The following is a 21385-nucleotide window of genomic DNA, read 5'->3' on the forward strand; positions in this document are numbered from 1 at the left end:
ATTCAGTCCTTTATATATTAAAACAGTTGTTCTGTTTGTGTAGTAGTGCTAAATGATTCAGTTCTTTATATATTAAAACAGTTGTTCTGTTTGTGTAGTAGTGCTAATTGATTCAGTCCTTTATATATTAAAACAGTTGTTCTGTTTGTGTAGTAGTGCTAAATGATTCAGTCCTTTATATATTAAAACAGTTGTTCTGTTTGTGTAGTAGTGCTAAATGATTCAGTTCTTTATATATTAAAACAGTTGTTCTGTTTGTGTAGAAGTGCTAAATGATTCAGTCCTTTATATATTAAAACAGTTGTTCTGTTTGTGAAAAAGTGCTAAATGATTCCATCCTTTATATATTAAAACAATTGTTCTGTTTGTGAAAAAGTGTTAAATGATTCAGTTCTTTATATATTAAAACAGTTGTTCTGTTTGTGTAGAAGTGTTAAATGATTCAGTCCGATATATATTAAAACAGTTGTACTGTTTGGGTAGTAGTGCTAAATGATTCAGTCCGATATATATTAAAACAGTTGTTCTGTTTGTGTAGTAGTGCTAAATGATTCAGTCCTTTATATATTAAAACAGTTGTTCTGTTTGTGTAGTAGTGTTAAATGATTCAGTCCGATATATATTAAAACAGTTGTTCTGTTTGTGTAGTAGTGCTAAATGAGTCAGTCCGATATATATTAAAACAGTTGTTCTGTTTGTGCAGTAGTGTTAAATTATTCAGTCCGATATATATTAAAACAGTTGTTCTGTTTGTGTAGTACTGCTAAATGATTCAGTCCTTTATATACTAAAACAGTTGTTCTGTTTGTGTAGTAGTGCTAATTGATTCAGTCCTTTATATATTAAAACAGTTGTTCTGTTTGTGTAGTAGTGCTAAATGATTCAGTCCTTTATATATTAAAACAGTTGTTCTGTTTGTGTAGTAGTGCTAAATGATTCAGTTCTTTATATATTAAAACAGTTGTTCTGTTTGTGTAGTAGTGCTAATTGATTCAGTCCTTTATATATTAAAACAGTTGTTCTGTTTGTGTAGTAGTGCTAAATGATTCAGTCCTTTATATATTAAAACAGTTGTTCTGTTTGTGTAGTAGTGCTAAATGATTCAGTTCTTTATATATTAAAACAGTTGTTCTGTTTGTGTAGAAGTGCTAAATGATTCAGTCCTTTATATATTAAAACAGTTGTTCTGTTTGTGAAAAAGTGCTAAATGATTCCATCCTTTATATATTAAAACAATTGTTCTGTTTGTGAAAAAGTGTTAAATGATTCAGTTCTTTATATATTAAAACAGTTGTTCTGTTTGTGTAGAAGTGTTAAATGATTCAGTCCTTTATATATTAAAACTGTAGTTCTGTTTGTGTAGTAGTGTTAAATGATTCAGTCCGATATATATTAAAACAGTTGTTCTGTTTGTGTAGTAGTGCTAAATGAGTCAGTCCGATATATATTAAAACAGTTGTTCTGCTTGTGTAGTAGTGCTAAATGATTCAGTCCTTTATATATTAAAACAGTTGTTCTGTTTGTGTAGTAGTGCTAAATGAGTCAGTCCGATATATATTAAAACAGTTGTTCTGCTTGTGTAGTAGTGCTAAATGATTCAGTCCTTTATATATTAAAACAGTTGTTCTGTTTGTGTAGTAGTGTTAAATTATTCAGTCCGATATATTAAAACATTTGTTCTGTTTGTGTAGTAGTGCTAAATGATTCAGTCCTTTATATACTCTTCAAATAAAGAAACGCAAAAGGCAAAATATGAGACAAATTGTTAATAAGTTTATTCCGGGTAGTTCTGTATGACATGTGTGAAACTTTGCACATTCACTGCTGAACATCCAACATCTGCAAAGGCGAAGTCCATGCTCACTGGTTGAAGTTTAATGTCACTCAACGTCAATAACGAGTATGCCCCCCGTGAGCATCAATAACTGCTTGGCATCTCCTGCCCATGGAAGCGATGAGATGACGAATCACATCCTGTGGAATGGCTGTCCACTCAGCCTGCAAAGCTGCTGCAAGCTGAGGTAGAATCTGCGGTTGAGGTTGTCGCAGACGTCGGTCCAACTCGTCCCAAAGATGTTCGATGGGGTTTAAATCTGGTGATCTGGAGGGCTAGGGAAGAACGTTGATGTTGTGGTGTCTCAAGAAGACGGTGAGTCTGGCTGTGTGAGGACGGGCGTTGTCATGTTGAAAAACATCGTTCACGTTCACCATGATGGGTTGCACATGGGGCCTAAGAATCTCGTCGACGGTTGCGTACAGTCTGATCGGAAATCCTACGCAGCCCTTGTATGGTTGAAGCAGTAGACGTCGCAGTGGTGGTCATATCCCGAAGGTGACGTAACCGGATGTAGCGATCTTGTACGGGCGTGGTCATACGAGGTCTACCAGATCGTGGACGGTCACGCGTTGATCCATGTTGTTGGTGACGATTCCATAACCATATGATGGTGCTTGGGTGGACATTCACAGCTATGGCAACATCTGATCGAGATTTGCCTGCTCCCAAGCGACTAATGGCGTTGTTTCGTTGTGCTTCAGTCAGTCTTGCCGTAACTGTATTGCGTGTCGGTGGCTTAACACTGATCTATGAAAACCGAGAATCCGTCACTTTTATAGGGATTTTGCACATGTTGCACTTGCAGAACATGCAGATCTCTCAAACAAATTTATTGGACACGCATGCGTTTTGGCGAAAAAATCCGTTGTTTCCCTCCGTTTACAAAGTGCACAACTTTTATTGTCATTTTGGTCTGACAATCAGTGCCTTAACATGTGTAACATCACATACTCTGAGCTTGTAACGTCATTACATTTATTTTAAAGATAAATAAATAAATAAATTTCTTTTTTTGAAGAGTATATATTAAAACATTTGTTCTGTTTGTGTAGTATTGCTAAATGATTCTGTCCTTTATATATTAAAACATTTGTTCTGTTTGTGTAGTAGTGCTAAATGATTCAGTCCTTTCTATATTAAAACATTTGTTCTGTTTGTGTAGTTGTGCTAAATGATTCAGTCCTTTATATATTAAAACAGTTGTTCTGTTGGTGTAGTAGTGCTAAATGATTCAGTCCTTTATATATTAAAACAGTTGTTCTGTTTGTGTAGTAGTGCTAAATGATTCAGTCCGATATATTAGAACAGTTGATTTGTTAGTGTAGTAATACTAAATGATAGAGTCCGATATATTAAAACAGTTGTTCTGTTTGTGTAGTAGTGCTAAATGATTGAGTCCTTTATATATTAAAACAATTGTTCTGTTTGTGTAGTAGTGCTAAATGATTCAGTCCTTTATGTATTAAAACAGTTGTTCTGTTTGTGTAGTAGTGCTAAATGATTCAGTCCTTTATATATTAAAACATTTGTTCTGTTTGTGTAGTAGTGCTAAATGATTCAGTCCTTTGTATATTAAAACATTTGTTCTGTTTGTGTAGTTGTGCTAAATGATTCAGTCCTTTATATATTAAAACAGTTCTGTTTGTGTAGTAGTGCTAAATGATTCAGTCCTTTATATATTAAAACAGTTGTTCTGTTTGTGTAGTTGTGCTAAATGATTCAGTCCTTTATATATTAAAACAGTTCTGTTTGTGTAGTAGTGCTAAATGATTCAGTCCTTTATATATTAAAACATTTGTTCTGTTTGTGTAGTAGTGCTAAATGATTCAGTCCTTTATATATTAAAACAGTTGTTCTGTTTGTGTAGTAGTGCTAAATGATTCAGTCCGATATATTAAAACAGTTGTTCTGTTTGTGTAGTAGTGCTAAATGATTCAGTCCTTTATATATTAAAACAGTTGTTCTGTTTGTGTAGTAGTGCTAAATGATTCAGTCCTTTATATATTAACAGTTGTTCTGTTTGTGTAGTACTGATAAATGATTCCATCCTTTATATATTAAAACAGTTGTTCTGTTTGTGTAGTAGTGCTAAATGATTCAGTCCTTTATATATTAAAACAGTTGTTCTGTTTGTGTAGTAGTGCTAAATGATTCAGTCCGATATATTAAAACAGTTGTTCTGTTTGTGTAGTAGTGCTAAATGATTCAGTCCGATATATTAAAACAGTTGTTCTGTTTGTGTAGTAGTGCTAAATGATTCAGTCCGATATATATTAAAACAGTTGTTTTGTTTGTGTAGTAGTGCTAAATGATTCAGTCCTTTATATATTAAAACAGTTGTTCTGTTTGTGTAGTAGTGCTAAATGATTCAGTCCGATATATTAAAACAGTTGTTCTGTTTGTGTAGTAGTGCTAAATGATTCAGTCCTTTATATATTAAAACAGTTGTTCTGTTTGTGTAGTAGTGTTAAATGATTCAGTCCTTTATATATTAAAACAGTTATTCTGTTTGTGTAGTAGTGCTAATTGATTCAGTCCTTTATATATTAAAACAGTTGTTCTGTTTGTGTAGTAGTGCTAAATGATTCAGTCCTTTATATATTAAAACAGTTGTTCTGTTTGTGTAGTAGTGCTAAATGATTCAGTCCTTCATATATTAAAACATTTGTTCTGTTTGTGTAGTAGTGCTAAATGATTCAGTCCTTTGTATATTAAAACATTTATTCTGTTTGTGTAGTATTGCTAAATGATTCAGTCCTTTATATATTAAAAGAGTTGTTCTGTTTGTGTAGTAGTGTAAAATGATTCAGTCCGATATATATTAAAACAGTTGTTCTGCTTGTGTAGTAGTGCTAAATGATTCAGTCCTTTATATATTAAAACAGTTGTTCTGTTTGTGTAGTAGTGCTAAATGTTTCAGTCCGATATATTAAAACAGTTGTTCTGTTTGTGTAGTAGTGCTAAATGATTCAGTCCTTTATATATTAAAACAGTTGTTCTGCTTGTGTAGTATTGCTAAATGATTCAGTCCGATATATTAAAACAGTTGTTTTGTTTGTGTAGTAGTGCTAAATGATTCAGTCCTTTATATATTAAAACAGTTGTTCTGTTTGTGTAGTAGTGCTAAATGATTCAGTCCGATATATTAAAACAGTTGTTCTGTTTGTGTAGTAGTGCTAAATGATTCAGTCCTTTATATATTAAAACAGTTGTTCTGTTTGTGTAGTAGTGTTAAATGATTCAGTCCTTTATATATTAAAACAGTTATTCTGTTTGTGTAGTAGTGCTAATTGATTCAGTCCTTTATATATTAAAACAGTTGTTCTGCTAGTGTAGTATTGCTAAATGATTCAGTCCGATATATTAAAACAGTTGTTTTGTTTGTGTAGTAGTGCTAAATGATTCAGTCCTTTATATATTAAAACATTTGTTCTGTTTGTGTAGTAGTGCTAAATGATTCAGTCCTTTGTATATTAAAACATTTATTCTGTTTGTGTAGTATTGCTAAATGATTCAGTCCTTTATATATTAAAAGAGTTGTTCTGTTTGTGTAGTAGTGTAAAATGATTCAGTCCGATATATATTAAAACAGTTGTTCTGTTTGTGTAGTAGTGCTAAATGATTCAGTCCTTTATATATTAAAACAGTTGTTCTGTTTGTGTAGTAGTGCTAAATGATTCAGTCCGATATATTAAAACAGTTGTTCTGTTTGTGTAGTAGTGCTAAATGATTCAGTCCTTTATATATTAAAACAGTTGTTCTGCTTGTGTAGTATTGCTAAATGATTCAGTCCGATATATTAAAACAGTTGTTTTGTTTGTGTAGTAGTGCTAAATGATTCAGTCCTTTATATATTAAAACATTTGTTCTGTTTGTGTAGTAGTGCTAAATGATTCAGTCCTTTATATATTAAAACAGTTGTTCTGTTTGTGTAGTAGTGCTAAATGATTCAGTCCGATATATTAAAACAGTTGTTGTGTTTGTGTAGTAGTGCTAAATGATTCAGTCCTTTATATATTAAAACAGTTGTTCTGTTTGTGTAGTAGTGTTAAATGATTCAGTCCTTTATATATTAAAACAGTTATTCTGTTTGTGTAGTAGTGCTAATTGATTCAGTCCTTTATATATTAAAACAGTTGTTCTGTTTGTGTAGTAGTGCTAAATGATTCAGTCCTTTATATATTAAAACAGTTGTTCTGTTTGTGTAGTAGTGCTAAATGATTCAGTCCTTCATATATTAAAACATTTGTTCTGTTTGTGTAGTAGTGCTAAATGATTCAGTCCTTTGTATATTAAAACATTTATTCTGTTTGTGTAGTATTGCTAAATGATTCAGTCCTTTATATATTAAAAGAGTTGTTCTGTTTGTGTAGTAGTGTAAAATGATTCAGTCCGATATATATTAAAACAGTTGTTCTGCTTGTGTAGTAGTGCTAAATGATTCAGTCCTTTATATATTAAAACAGTTGTTCTGTTTGTGTAGTAGTGCTAAATGATTCAGTCCGATATATTAAAACAGTTGTTCTGTTTGTGTAGTAGTGCTAAATGATTCAGTCCTTTATATATTAAAACAGTTGTTCTGCTTGTGTAGTATTGCTAAATGATTCAGTCCGATATATTAAAACAGTTGTTTTGTTTGTGTAGTAGTGCTAAATGATTCAGTCCTTTATATATTAAAACATTTGTTCTGTTTGTGTAGTAGTGCTAAATGATTCAGTCCTTTATATATTAAAACAGTTGTTCTGTTTGTGTAGTAGTGCTAAATGATTCAGTCCGATATATTAAAACAGTTGTTCTGTTTGTGTAGTAGTGCTAAATGATTCAGTCCTTTATATATTAAAACAGTTGTTCTGTTTGTGTAGTAGTGCTAAATGATTCAGTCCTTTATATATTAACAGTTGTTCTGTTTGTGTAGTACTGATAAATGATTCCATCCTTTATATATTAAAACAGTTGTTCTGTTTGTGTAGTAGTGCTAAATGATTCAGTCCTTTATATATTAAAACAGTTGTTCTGTTTGTGTAGTAGTGCTAAATGATTCAGTCCGATATATTAAAACAGTTGTTCTGTTTGTGTAGTAGTGCTAAATGATTCAGTCCGATATATTAAAACAGTTGTTCTGTTTGTGTAGTAGTGCTAAATGATTCAGTCCGATATATATTAAAACAGTTGTTTTGTTTGTGTAGTAGTGCTAAATGATTCAGTCCTTTATATATTAAAACATTTGTTCTGTTTGTGTAGTAGTGCTAAATGATTCAGTCCTTTATATATTAAAACAGTTGTTCTGTTTGTGTAGTAGTGCTAAATGATTCAGTCCGACATATTAAAACAGTTGTTCTGTTTGTGTAGTAGTGCTAAATGATTCAGTCCTTTATATATTAAAACAGTTGTTCTGTTTGTGTAGTAGTGCTAAATGATTCAGTCCTTTATATATTAACAGTTGTTCTGTTTGTGTAGTACTGATAAATGATTCCATCCTTTATATATTAAAACAGTTGTTCTGTTTGTGTAGTAGTGCTAAATGATTCAGTCCTTTATATATTAAAACAGTTGTTCTGTTTGTGTAGTATTGCTAAATGATTCAGTCCGATATATTAAAACAGTTGTTCTGTTTGTGTAGTATTGCTAAATGATTCAGTCCGATGTATTAAAACAGTTGTTCTGTTTGTGTAGTAGTGCTAAATGATTCAGTCCTTTATATATTAAAACAGTTGTTCTGTTTGTGTAGTATTACTAAGTGATTCAATCCGATATATTTTAACAGTTGTTCTGTTTGTGTAGTATTGCTAAGTGATTCAGTCCGATATATTAAAAGTTGTTCTGTTTGTGTAGTAGTGCTAAATGATTCAGTCCTTTGTATATTAAAACATTTGTTCTGTTTGTGTAGTAGTGCTAAATGATTGAGTCCTTTATATATTAAAACATTTGTTCTGTTTGTGTAGTAGTGCTAAGTGATTCAGTCCGATATATTAAAACAGTTGTTCTGTTTGTGTAGTAGTGCTAAATGATTCAGTCCTTTATATATTAAAACAGTTGTTCTGTTTGTGTAGTATTACTAAGTGATTCAATCCGATATATTAAAACAGTTGTTCTGTTTGTGTAGTATTGCTAAGTGATTCAGTCCGATATATTAAAACAGTTGTTCTGTTTGTGTAGTAGTGCTAAATGATTCAGTCCTTTATATATTAAAACAGTTGTTCTGTTTGTGTAGTATTGCTAAGTGATTCAGTCCGATATATTAAAACAGTTGTTTTGTTTGTGTAGTAGTGCTAAATGATTCAGTCCTTTGTATATTAAAACATTTGTTCTGTTTGTGTAGTAGTGCTAAATGATTGAGTCCTTTATATATTAAAACATTTGTTCTGTTTGTGTAGTAGTGCTAAGTGATTCAGTCCGATATATTAAAACAGTTGTTCTGTTTGTGTAGTAGTGCTAAATGATTCAGTCATTTATATATTAAAACAGTTGTTTTGTTTGTGTAGTAGTGCTAAATGATTCAGTCATTTATATATTAAAACAGTTGTTCTGTTTGTGTAGTATTACTAAGTGATTCAATCCGATATATTAAAACAGTTGTTCTGTTTGTGTAGTATTGCTAAGTGATTCAGTCCGATATATTAAAACAGTTGTTCTGTTTGTGTAGTAGTGCTAAATGATTCAGTCCTTTATATATTAAAACAGTTGTTCTGTTTGTGTAGTATTACTAAGTGATTCAATCCGATATATTTTAACAGTTGTTCTGTTTGTGTAGTATTGCTAAGTGATTCAGTCCGATATATTAAAAGTTGTTCTGTTTGTGTAGTAGTGCTAAATGATTCAGTCCTTTGTATATTAAAACATTTGTTCTGTTTGTGTAGTAGTGCTAAATGATTGAGTCCTTTATATATTAAAACATTTGTTCTGTTTGTGTAGTAGTGCTAAGTGATTCAGTCCGATATATTAAAACAGTTGTTCTGTTTGTGTAGTAGTGCTAAATGATTCAGTCCTTTATATATTAAAACAGTTGTTCTGTTTGTGTAGTATTACTAAGTGATTCAATCCGATATATTAAAACAGTTGTTCTGTTTGTGTAGTATTGCTAAGTGATTCAGTCCGATATATTAAAACAGTTGTTCTGTTTGTGTAGTAGTGCTAAATGATTCAGTCCTTTATATATTAAAACAGTTGTTCTGTTTGTGTAGTATTGCTAAGTGATTCAGTCCGATATATTAAAACAGTTGTTTTGTTTGTGTAGTAGTGCTAAATGATTCAGTCCTTTGTATATTAAAACATTTGTTCTGTTTGTGTAGTAGTGCTAAATGATTGAGTCCTTTATATATTAAAACATTTGTTCTGTTTGTGTAGTAGTGCTAAGTGATTCAGTCCGATATATTAAAACAGTTGTTCTGTTTGTGTAGTAGTGCTAAATGATTCAGTCATTTATATATTAAAACAGTTGTTCTGTTTGTGTAGTAGTGCTAAATGATTCAGTCATTTATATATTAAAACAGTTGTTCTGTTTGTGTAGTATTACTAAGTGATTCAATCCGATATATTAAAACAGTTGTTCTGTTTGTGTAGTATTGCTAAGTGATTCAGTCCGATATATTAAAACAGTTGTTTTGTTTGTGTAGTAGTGCTAAATGATTCAGTCCTTTGTATATTAAAACATTTGTTCTGTTTGTGTAGTAGTGCTAAATGATTGAGTCCTTTATATATTAAAACATTTGTTCTGTTTGTGTAGTAGTGCTAAGTGATTCAGTCCGATATATTAAAACAGTTGTTCTTTTTGTGTGGTAGTGCTAAATGATTCAGTCCGATATATATTAAAACAGTTGTTCTGCTTGTGTAGTAGTGCTAAATGATTCAGTCCTTTATATATTAAAACAGTTGTTCTGTTTGTGTAGTAGTGCTAAATGATTCAGTCCGATATATTAAAACAGTTGTTCTGTTTGTGTAGTAGTGCTAAATGATTCAGTCCGATATATTAAAACAGTTGTTCTGTTTGTGTAGTAGTGCTAAATGATTCAGTCCTTTATATATTAAAACAGTTGTTCTGTTTGTGTAGTAGTGCTAAATGATTCAGTCCTTTATATATTAACAGTTGTTCTGTTTGTGTAGTACTGATAAATGATTCCATCCTTTATATATTAAAACAGTTGTTCTGTTTGTGTAGTAGTGCTAAATGATTCAGTCTTTTATATATTAAAACAGTTGTTCTGTTTGTGTAGTATTGCTAAGTGATTCAGTCCGACATATTACAACAGTTGGTCTGTTTGTGTAGTATTGCTAAGTGATTCAGTCTGATATATTAAAACAGTTGTTCTGTTTGTGTAGTAGTGCTAAATTATTCAGTCCTTTATATATTAAAACAGTTGTTCTGTTCGTGTAGTACTGCTAAATGATTCAGTGCGATATATTAGAACAGTTGATTTGTTAGTGTAGCAATACTAAATGATCGAGTCCTATATATTAAAACATCTGTTCTGTTAGTGAAGTACTGCTCAAGTGATTAAATCGAATATATCAAAATAAATTGTTTATGTACTGTGAGTGGTATAGAACACAATAATTAGAAAACTATCTTTTTAATAACTGTAAAATATTTGTTAAAGAATTATTTTCCTTTTATAGAAATTTGCAATTGAAAACACGATATTACAAATGTTATACCTTAATATGCTGTGGGCTATAATTTCGCCTGTTCAAGGTTGATTAGTATATACTGGGTCAGAGAAAAAGCAACAAACATTTAGGTTTCTTATTATGTAAATAATATTTATAGAGATCAAGTCCTATCTTATTCTCCATGTATGATGAATTGAAAAAGACTCCTAAGTCCCCATAAATGTTTAGTGATAAAGGAGTGAATATAATAAAAAAAATAACACCGTTTCTGTTTGGAGACTGTTTGAATGGGTAAGGTTTATTACAAATGTAGAACGTTTCATCATCATTTACACAGTCGTCAAACTTTTGTCCTATTTGTCTTTAAATTATGAAAGATTTATTGTAAAACAGATGTTCTGTTTGTCGAAAGTTGTATATTCAAGTACGAGAATTGACTTTCTAATCTTAACAGTTACATACGAGTCTTGTATGTTTCATTTTTATTCAAAATTTTTGTGATGAGAAATAAATTATTGTTAGTTGCATTGTACAGTAAATAAGTTATTCTCGACTATTCTTCAACAGTTACATGAATCAAGGAATGTTCAGATAAGAAACAAAACCAAACACATACTCCTAGGTATTATGGTTATCTTCATCTACAATATAAAAACGTATGTTCTGATTTTATGAAACTCAACCAAGCTGGATACCGCCCATTCAAAACTATACATTTATTCACCACTTGTGTGAGAACGAATATAATTATGCCATTGAACAATTCTTAACGATAAACCTACATTTAAATAATGTGTGACATAAATCCTTATGAAGAAGTTTGTTTTTTTCTAAGGTATATGAAACCAGTTTTGGTTAAAATTGTCTGAACCAACTGGCACTTGAACTTGTATTTCATACCATACATTACTGTACTTGTTTAAATAAAATTAAAAATATAAAAACTAATATATATACAAATTTAGGCATGTATATATAAATGTATGTAGATATAACTATTTTTAAATAACTGCTGTTACAAGCATGTATATATAAATTTATGTATATATAACTATTTTTAAATAACTGCTGTTACAAGTACATTGGGAAATTAATTTTTTTTACACTAACATTATCTTAAGTAATAGTACTGTTTCAAATATTTTAGTTAATATACTGTTACAAAGGGTGTTAACATTTTTAAAAGCAATGTCACTATTTTAAAGTTGTTTATTACCTATGGTAGCATTCATCATAACACTGCCTTAAGTAATAAACATTAATAATAAATGTTACCATAACTGGTAATTAATATACGTCAACAACATGGTGAGTCAGAACTGATTACACAGAATATTAATGTTATGTTCAAAACATAAACTGTAAGTCACATTCAGTAAATAAACATAAACTGTAAGTCACATTCAGTAAATAAACATAAACTGTAAGTCACATTCAATAAATAAACATAAACTGTAAGTCACATTCAGTAAATAAACATAAACTGTGAGTAAAATTCAGTAAATAAACAAACTGAAAGTCACATTCAGTAAATAAACATAAACTGTGAGTCACATTCAGTAAATAAACAAACTGTGAGTCACATTCAGTAAATAAACATAAACTGTAAGTCACATTCAGTAAACAAACATACACTGTAAGTCACATTCAATAAATTAATTCACTTGAACTACATAAACAGATCATGTGAGAAACTTCTACAGAAACCAGATAAATAAGAAATTACAGGTTCCATTTATAAATGACGTAATTCTGAACCATTTTACTGAAAAACTTTTTTCCTCTCTCATTGATGAGGCGACATAATCCATATTTGAAAACTTTTTATTAGATAAATACAGAAAACATCAAAACTGTCACCATATTACCCTATGTGTTCACATATTTTGTTGACTGAAATACGTACACAGGAGATCAATAATACACTTGAGTAAATAAAGTTGTGCTTAGAAAAGCTAAAAATATCATGTATAAATAATCAAGTTCACACTTCAACTTAACCCTTAAACAGCAGGAATATTGTAGGTAGCAGCATCAACTGATGATGGCCACCGTTTAAGGGTTAAACTATAATGTAAACATCATTAACATGTTAAAAATGAGCACTTTTGAGAAACTCATGAATTCAATAGTTAAAATTTACATAAAAAATTCAATATGTTCATTAAAGAAATTTAAAAAAATATGGAAACAAAACTGTATTCCACAAATGGATCTTTTATTGACATTTTAAACAAATTACAAAACATAACAAAGTTTTTAATAAGACATTTAGTAGACCCCATTACTATCATCATTCTACAAATTTAACTGTCAAATGGAAAGACAGTTAACACATTTCTGTTTGGTAAGAATGTCAATGGATTCCATTACTGTCATCATTCTACAAGTTCAACTATCTAATGGAAAGACAGTTAACACATTTCTGTTTGGTAAGAATGTCAATGGATCCCATTACTGTCATCATTCTACAAATTTAACTGTCAAATGGAAAGACAGTTAACACATTTCTGTTTGGTAAGAATGTCAATGGATCCCATTACTGTTATCATTCTACAAGTTTAACTATCTAATGGAAAGACAGTTTACACATTTCTGTTTGGTAAGAATGTCAATGGATCCCATTACTGTCATCATTCTACAAGTTTAACTATCTAATGAAAAGACAGTTAACACATTTCTGTTTGGGAAGAATGTCAATGGATCCCATTACTGTCATCATTCTACAAATTTAACTGTCAAATGGAAAGACAGTTAACACATTTCTGTTTGGTAAGAATGTCAATGGATCCCATTACTGTTATCATTCTACAAGTTTAACTATCTAATGGAAAGACAGTTAACACATTTTTGTTTGGGAAGAATGTCAATGGATCCCATTACTGTCATCATTCTACAAGTTCAACTATCTAATGGAAAGACAGTTAACACATTTCTGTTTGGTAAGAATGTCAATGGATCCCATTACTGTTATCATTCTACAAGTTTAACTATCTAATGGAAAGACAGTTAACACATTTCTGTTTGGTAAGAATGTCAATGGATCCCATTACTGTCATCATTCTACAAGTTTAACTATCTAATGGAAAGACAGTTAACACATTTCTGTTTGGTAAGAATGTCAATGGATCCCATTACTGTTATCATTCTACAAGTTTAACTATCTAATGGAAAGACAGTTAACACATTTCTGTTTGGTACGAATGTCAATGGATCCCATTACTGTCATCATTCTACAAGTTCAACTATCTAATGGAAAGACAGTTAACACATTTCTGTTTGGTAAGAATGTCAATGGATCCCATTACTGTTATCATTCTACAAGTTTAACTATCTAATGGAAAGACAGTTAACACATTTCTGTTTGGTAAGAATGTCAATGGATCCCATTACTGTCATCATTCTACAAGTTTAACTATCTAATGGAAAGACAGTTAACACATTTCTGTTTGGTAAGAATGTCAATGGATCCCATTACTGTCATCATTCTACAAGTTTAACTATCTAATGGAAAGACAGTTAACACATTTCTGTTTGGTAAGAATGTCAATGGATCCCATTACTGTCATCATTCTACAAGTTCAACTATCTAATGGAAAGACAGTTAACACATTTCTGTTTGGTAAGAATGTCAATGGATCCCATTACTGTCATCATTCTACAAGTTTAACTATCTAATGGAAAGACAGTTAACACATCTCTGTTTGGTAAGAATGTCAATAAATCCCATTACTATCATCATTCTACAAGTTTAACCATCTAATGAAATGACAGTTAACACATCTCTGTTTGGTAAGAATGTCAATGGATCCCATTACTATCATCATTCTACAAGTTTAACCATCTAATGAAAAGACAGTTAACACATTTCTGTTTGGTAAGAATGTCAATGGATCCCATTACTGTCATCATTCTACAAGTTTAACTATCTAATGGAAAGACAGTTAACACATTTCTGTTTGGTAAGAATGTCAATGGATCCCATTACTGTTATCATTCTACAAGTTTAACTATCTAATGAAATGACAGTTAACACATTTCTGTTTGGTAAGAATGTCAATGGATCCCATTACTGTCATCATTCTACAAGTTTAACCATCTTATGGAAAGACAGTTAACACATCTCTGTTTGGTAAGAATGTCAATGGATCCCATTACTGTCACCATTTTCCACGACTGACTAATTAAAAATATATATTTGTGTTTTGTAGTAAGACTCATTATTTACACATTTCTCCACGTTTAACTCACTTCAGGAAAAGGAGTTTGTTTACAATTAAGCACAATGCTGCACAATGGGCTTACTGTGCTATACTTACCACAGGTATAGCAAATGTAGTAAACAGGTTACTGTTTGGTAAGACTCAGTGAATCCCATTACTGACATCTTTGTCCATTTTGAATTAAATAAACAGGTGTAGTAAGCAAGTGTCTGTTTACCAAGATATTTACAGTTTCTATTCTACCAACACTTTAGTTGTTCCCTTGAACTTGGTTATCAGACATATTGTTTTGATATTTTCCATTTATTCCTGGTGAAGGAAAATGCACTTTCTAAAAGCACTTGTGTCATTGGGTTTCTGTAGGTTGGTAAGATGACTTCATCTCAGTTGAATAAGCTACAAAATTACTGGTAGGTGGTTTAATTCTTTTAAATGACTAGTTTGACTGGTCAATGTGTGTCTGGCCTGAGCAAGTTTGAAGTCGTCTTTGCAGTGCTCTCTGGAAGTACTTATCCCTGAAGACACGTGTAGTTTCTGGAACACGAGCTCCATTCCGATTCTCTTTACAATCCTAATAAGTACAGAAAAAGGTGGACATTTCTAGTGGACACTGATGTAATTATTATTTGTTTTGAAATTACTTCATAATTGCCTTCTGATAAGAAATCATCAAACATTATGATAAAATCAGTAAAGAAATGATTTTTAATAAATTTCAGTAATACACTGTAGAATTAACTGATTGCAATAAAATTTTCAAAAGATAAATCTCTCATGACATGGATTTTGTCATGAAAGACATCCGAAATGTCAGGTGCAAAAAGTTTATTGTTCTAACAGATCTTACTAAATTTAAGTAACAGTTACAGGAAATTTATATGCAAAAATGGCTCGTTTTGGTTGAGAAAATATTTTACGTAGAAGAGCGAACAACGATTCAACTTGACGATGACCAAAGAAGGTCGAAACGTTGTTCGCTCTTCTACGTAAAATATTTTCTCAACCCAAACGAACCGCTTTTGCATATAAATTTCTCAACAAGTGGGTTTCTCGACATCACTGAGTTACAGGAAATATAAATATTTATTCTTTTAGTAGATCTACCTTCTTGATACAGAGAAGTATTATCTCTCCTTTATGTCAACTTATTCTTGATACAGAGAAGTATTATCTCTCCTTTATGTTAACTTATTCTTGATACAGAGAAGAATTATCTCTCCTTTATGTTAACTTATTCTTGATACAGAGAAGTATTATCTCTCCTTTATGTTAACTTATTCTTGATACAGAGAAGTATTATCTCTCCTTTATGTTAACTTATTCTTGATACAGAGAAGTATTATCTCTCCTCTATGTCAACTTATTCTTGATACAGAGAAGAATTATCTCTCCTTTATGTTAACTTATTCTTGATACAGAGAAGTATTATCTCTCCTTCATGTTAACTTATTCTTGATACAGAGAAGTATTATCTCTCCTTTATGTTAACTTATTCTTGATACAGAGAAGTATTATCTCTCCTTTATGTTAACTTATTCTTGATACAGAGAAGTATTATCTCTCCTTTATGTTAACTTATTCTTGATACAGAGAAGTATTACCTCTCCTTTATGTTAACTTATTCTTGATACAGAGAAGTATTACCTCTCCTTTATGTAAACTTATTCTTGATACAGAGAAGTATTATCTCTCCTTTATGTTAAATTATTCTTGATACAGAGAAGTATTATCTCTCCTTTATGTTAAATTTTTCTTGATACAGAGAAGTATTATCTCTCCTTTATGTCAACTTATTCTTGATACAGAGAAGTATTACCTCTCGTTTATGTTAACTTATTCTTGATACAGAGAAGTATTATCTCTCCTTTATGTCAACTTATTCTTGATACAGAGAAGTATTACCTCTCCTTTATGTAAACTTATTCTTGATACAGAGAAGTATTATCTCTCCTTTATGTTAAATTATTCTTGATACAGAGAAGTATTATCTCTCTTTTATGTTAAATTTTTCTTGATACAGAGAAGTATTATCTCTCCTTTATGTCAACTTATTCTTGATACAGAGAAGTATTACCTCTCCTTTATGTAAACTTATTCTTGATAGAGAAGTATTATCTCTCCTTTATGTTAACTTATTCTTGATACAGAGAAGTATTATCTCTCCTTTATGTTAACTTATTCTTGATACAGAGAAGTATTATCTCTCCTTCATGTTAACTTATTCTTGATACAGAGAAGTATTATCTCTCCTTTATGTTAACTTATTCTTGATACAGAGAAGTATTATCTCTCCTTTATGTAAACTTATTCTTGATACAGAGAAGTATTATCTCTCCTTTATGTAAACTTATTCTTGATACAGAGAAGTATTATCTCTCCTTTATGTTAACTTATTCTTGATACAGAGAAGTATTATCTCTCCTTTATGTTAACTTATTCTTGATACAGAGAAGTATTATATCTTCTTCATGTTAACTTATTCTTGATACAGAGAAGTATTACCTCTCCTTTATGTTAACTTATTCTTGATACAGAGAAGTATTATCTCTCCTTTATGTCAACTTATTCGATACAGAGAAGTATTATCTCTCCTTTATGTCAACTTATTATTGATACAGAGAAGTATTACCTCTCCTTTATGTAAACTTATTCTTGATACAGAGAAGTATTATCTCTCCTTTATGTTAACTTATTCTTGATACAGAGAAGTATTATCTCTCCTTCATGTTAACTTATTCTTGATAGAGAGAAGTATTATCTCTCCTTTATGTTAACTTATTCTTGATATAGAGAAGTATTATCTCTCCTTTATGTTCACTTATTCTTGATACAGAGAAGTATTATATCTCCTTTATGTTCACTTATTCTTAATACAGAGAAGTATTATCTCTCCTTTATGTTAATTTATTCTTGATATAGAGAAGTATTGTCTCTTGTTTATGTTTATCTTTCTAAAGGTAAATAAAAATCATATAATTTGATTTACTTTTCTATAATTTTTAGAATATGAAATTTCAAAAATTTCATTTAGTTTTAGAAGTAAATAAAATAATATTTCATAACTACATAACATATAATTCAAAACTGGGTTAACCCTGAGTGATGGTTAGAATTAGGAATCTGATAACCACAACTCCAATAAAAAATATTATTTTTCTATTTTTAAAGTTAATGTTTAACTACCTTAAAATACAAAGTTTCATTGATGTGATAAATGTACCATTTCTAAGTGGAATATCCTACAAAGTTTCAATGACGTGATAAATGTACCATTTCTAAGTGGAATATCCTACAGAGTTTCATTGATGTAATAAATGTACCACTTCTAAGTGGAATATCCTACAAAGTTTCAAGTATGTGATAAATGTGCCATTTCTAAGTGGAATATCCTACAAAGTTTCAATGATGTGATAAATGTGCCATTTATAAGCAGAAGATCCATATAAAGTTTCATTGATTTGATAAATGTACCATTTCTAAATGGGAGATCCATACAATATTTTAATGAAGTTCAAAAATTACTGAACACTAACTATCCCCAAATTAACTTGAAAGTCATTATCAAAGTGAATTTCAGAGTCAAAAGTTTTTTTTCCATTACAAAGATCATTTACTGACTGCTCATTGTTGACATGTCGCCAACTTATACATGTTTACATTGTATACATGTCACCTAGTTCTACACGTTTACATTGTTGACATGTCACCTACTTATACACGTTTACATTGTATACATGTCGCCAACTTATACACGTTTACATTGTTGACATGTCGCCTACTTATACATGTTTACATTGTTGACATGTCACCTACTTATACACGTTTACATTGTATACATGTTGCCAACTTATAGACATGAAGAGACTGCAAGGTCTCCTATGAGCATGTGAATACCTAGACATGTATATAAAAACTGGAATCTCCTATCTATCAGCACATTACAGAAAGAGGACATCTGATTTCTCACTCAAACATTAAAATTCTCTTAACAGCCAAACATGATATTGAACTTATAAAATAAACATTGTACATAAAAGCATTCCTTCCATCCATAAATAACACACAATCATCACAAGATTTAAACTTATTTTAACTACATCAGCTGTGCCACATTTTCTTGACCTATATCTATATTATTTACTAAATATTTATATGTACTTATGTAATAATTACAAATATCTTATGCACTTCTATATTACTTATGATGGAAGTGTGAGGATTCCAAAACACTTAATAAATCTTCCTATTATCACCTTCGTATCTTATCATTAAGTTATATTTTCCATAAAATAAGCTGATTACTGGAACAGATATTTTAACAATAGATATGAATTAGAAATATACACATACACAAAATAACTCAGGTTGAACATAAAAATAAAATAAAAACAGCTAAGTATGTGTTCAACTTCATATTATCAAATGTCACACTGACATTCTTTTACTCAAAATACAAGCAATATATCATTTACTGTACAATGCAAGACAAAAGATACTGTAATTTTGAAGTTAGGTAGAAAATACTACAAGATGTTAGGTCGTGATTCCAATAATTAGCCAGTTATACATTAAAATTTGTCAACCAGACCTGTGAAGTTAATAAGGTTAACTCCGAACAGTACTTCACAACTTACCTTGAAAATTTGAGGTAACCTTTCCATGGTGACCAGATATCGAGAGGAATGCAAGTTCAATGACTGTTCACTTAAGCTAATTAATTTAAGGCTAGGATGAGCAGGAACCAAATCAGCCTGAAAACTAATTCAAAAAATCTACAATAAACAAACTATAGAAATGAGTCAATACTTCAAAAGTACAAACCTTAATTACAACATTAATTCATTTTCTTACTCAAACTATTAACAATGTATTACAATATTACATATACATGATAATATGTTGTTCTTTAGCTCTGACATGTTATTCACTCCTGATCTACAACATCACAACATATCATTGTTGAGCTATGACATAACTAATTCCTAATATATAATGTCACAACATATCATTCTTGAGCTATGACATGACTAATTCCTAATATATAATGCCACAACATATCATTCTTGAGCTATGACATGACTAATTCCTAATCAATAACATCACAACATATCATTCTTGAGCTATGACATGACTAATTCCTAATATATAATGTCACAACATATCATTCTTGAGCTATGATATGACTCACTCCTAATCTATAACATCACAACATATCTTATCATTCCTGCGCTATAACACGACAATTTTTTTCAATCACATTAACTCTATACCAACATTAACTTCACATGTGAACAGGAAGAAAGCAATCAAATATCATTTCTTAACCTCAAAATTACAAGAACATACACACAATTTAAAACAAAAATCCACCGTAAAATCACCCATACTGGACTATACATTCTTTGGAACTCAGCACATGAAACAAAACAAAAACTCAACATACTAAGAAACCAAATAAACACAGCCATAAAACTATGCTCACCAGATAAAATTAATGACAAATTAGACAAAATACAACAATACTTCATCAACATCAATAAGTTTCCTCCACAAACTGTAGAAAACATTATATGCACACACCTAGACAGAAAGCAAAATCAACCAACAAAAGTAAATATATCTGACAAATAAAAATCACAAAACCATATAATGGCTGCATACCATATATTCCTGACATCAGCAGAAAATAACCAACATTTGGCAAAACTAGTAAGAAAATATGACATTCCAGTTAATACCAAATTTATTCAAAAACCAGGCACAAAACTGAGGTCTATACTATGTAAAAACTACACTGACAAACACCACACCAACATTATTTATAAAATACAATGTGATAACTGCCACGACTTCTATATTGGAGAAACAAGTAGAAAAATGGAAACCAGATTCAAAGGACACAAAAAGTCACCTCTGCACATTTTTGAACACTGCAAATCAAATAAATGCAACATAACCATAGAAAACACTCAGACACTAAATAAAGAAACAAACATAAACAAACGCAAAATTAAAGAAGCCTTACTTATACAACAACTCAAGCCCAAAATAAACCAATACAAAGGAACGCCTTTATACCTATACTAATAAATATATCCAACATCTAAGCATGTCCTGTACATTCCTACACTCAGTGACACAACCCCATTCAAACATGTGGTCAGTCTGTAACCCTTCCTTTTTTATGAACCTGATGATGACCGAAGAAGGTCAAAACGTTGTTTGCTTTTCTACATAGAGCTTTCTGTAGTTATACCACCCATTTTTAAATATGTAATTTTCTCTACAAGTGGGTTCTCTCGTCACCACAACATATGATTTGTCACCTATAACATGACTAATTCCTAATCTATATCATCACAACATATCATTATTGAGCTATGACATGACCAATTCCTAATAAATAACATCACAACATATTCTTCAGCTATGACATGACTCATTCCTAATCTATAACATCACAACATATCATTCTTGAGCTATGACTAATTCCTAATCTATAACATCAAAACATACTATTCTTGAGCTATGACATGACTCATTTCTGAACTATAAAAGCAGACAAAATAGAAGTAATCTCTAAAAATCTCCACAGCTCAAGATATTTGAATTTAATTTCCTTTTCAAACACAAGAAAAACATACAACAATTGTTGGAAACTTTATGGTATACCTTCAGATTAAACATTTTATGTTGCAGTAAAAAATTGAAAATGACG

The 21385-nt window shown here is 30.5% G+C and overlaps 1 protein-coding gene across 1 annotated transcript in view; it reads right to left on the reverse strand.

Moving 5' to 3' along the window:
* Nucleotides 1-12254: 12254 nt before the first annotated feature.
* The window catches only part of LOC143245829 (tRNA (guanine(10)-N(2))-methyltransferase TRMT11-like), a 29255-nt gene continuing 20124 nt past the window's right edge, over nucleotides 12255-21385 (reverse strand). The window contains exons 9-10 of the mRNA XM_076492085.1: nucleotides 19302-19425; nucleotides 12255-15238 (exon numbers count right to left, since the gene is read on the reverse strand). Coding sequence (XP_076348200.1) covers nucleotides 15104-15238; nucleotides 19302-19425 — 259 coding nt within the window. The 3' untranslated portion in view covers nucleotides 12255-15103. The remainder of the gene's footprint in view (nucleotides 15239-19301; nucleotides 19426-21385) is intronic.

The sequence above is a fragment of the Tachypleus tridentatus genome, chromosome 3 (genome assembly GCF_004210375.1).
Source record: "Tachypleus tridentatus isolate NWPU-2018 chromosome 3, ASM421037v1, whole genome shotgun sequence".
In the NCBI taxonomy this organism is placed as follows: domain Eukaryota; kingdom Metazoa; phylum Arthropoda; class Merostomata; order Xiphosura; family Limulidae; genus Tachypleus; species Tachypleus tridentatus.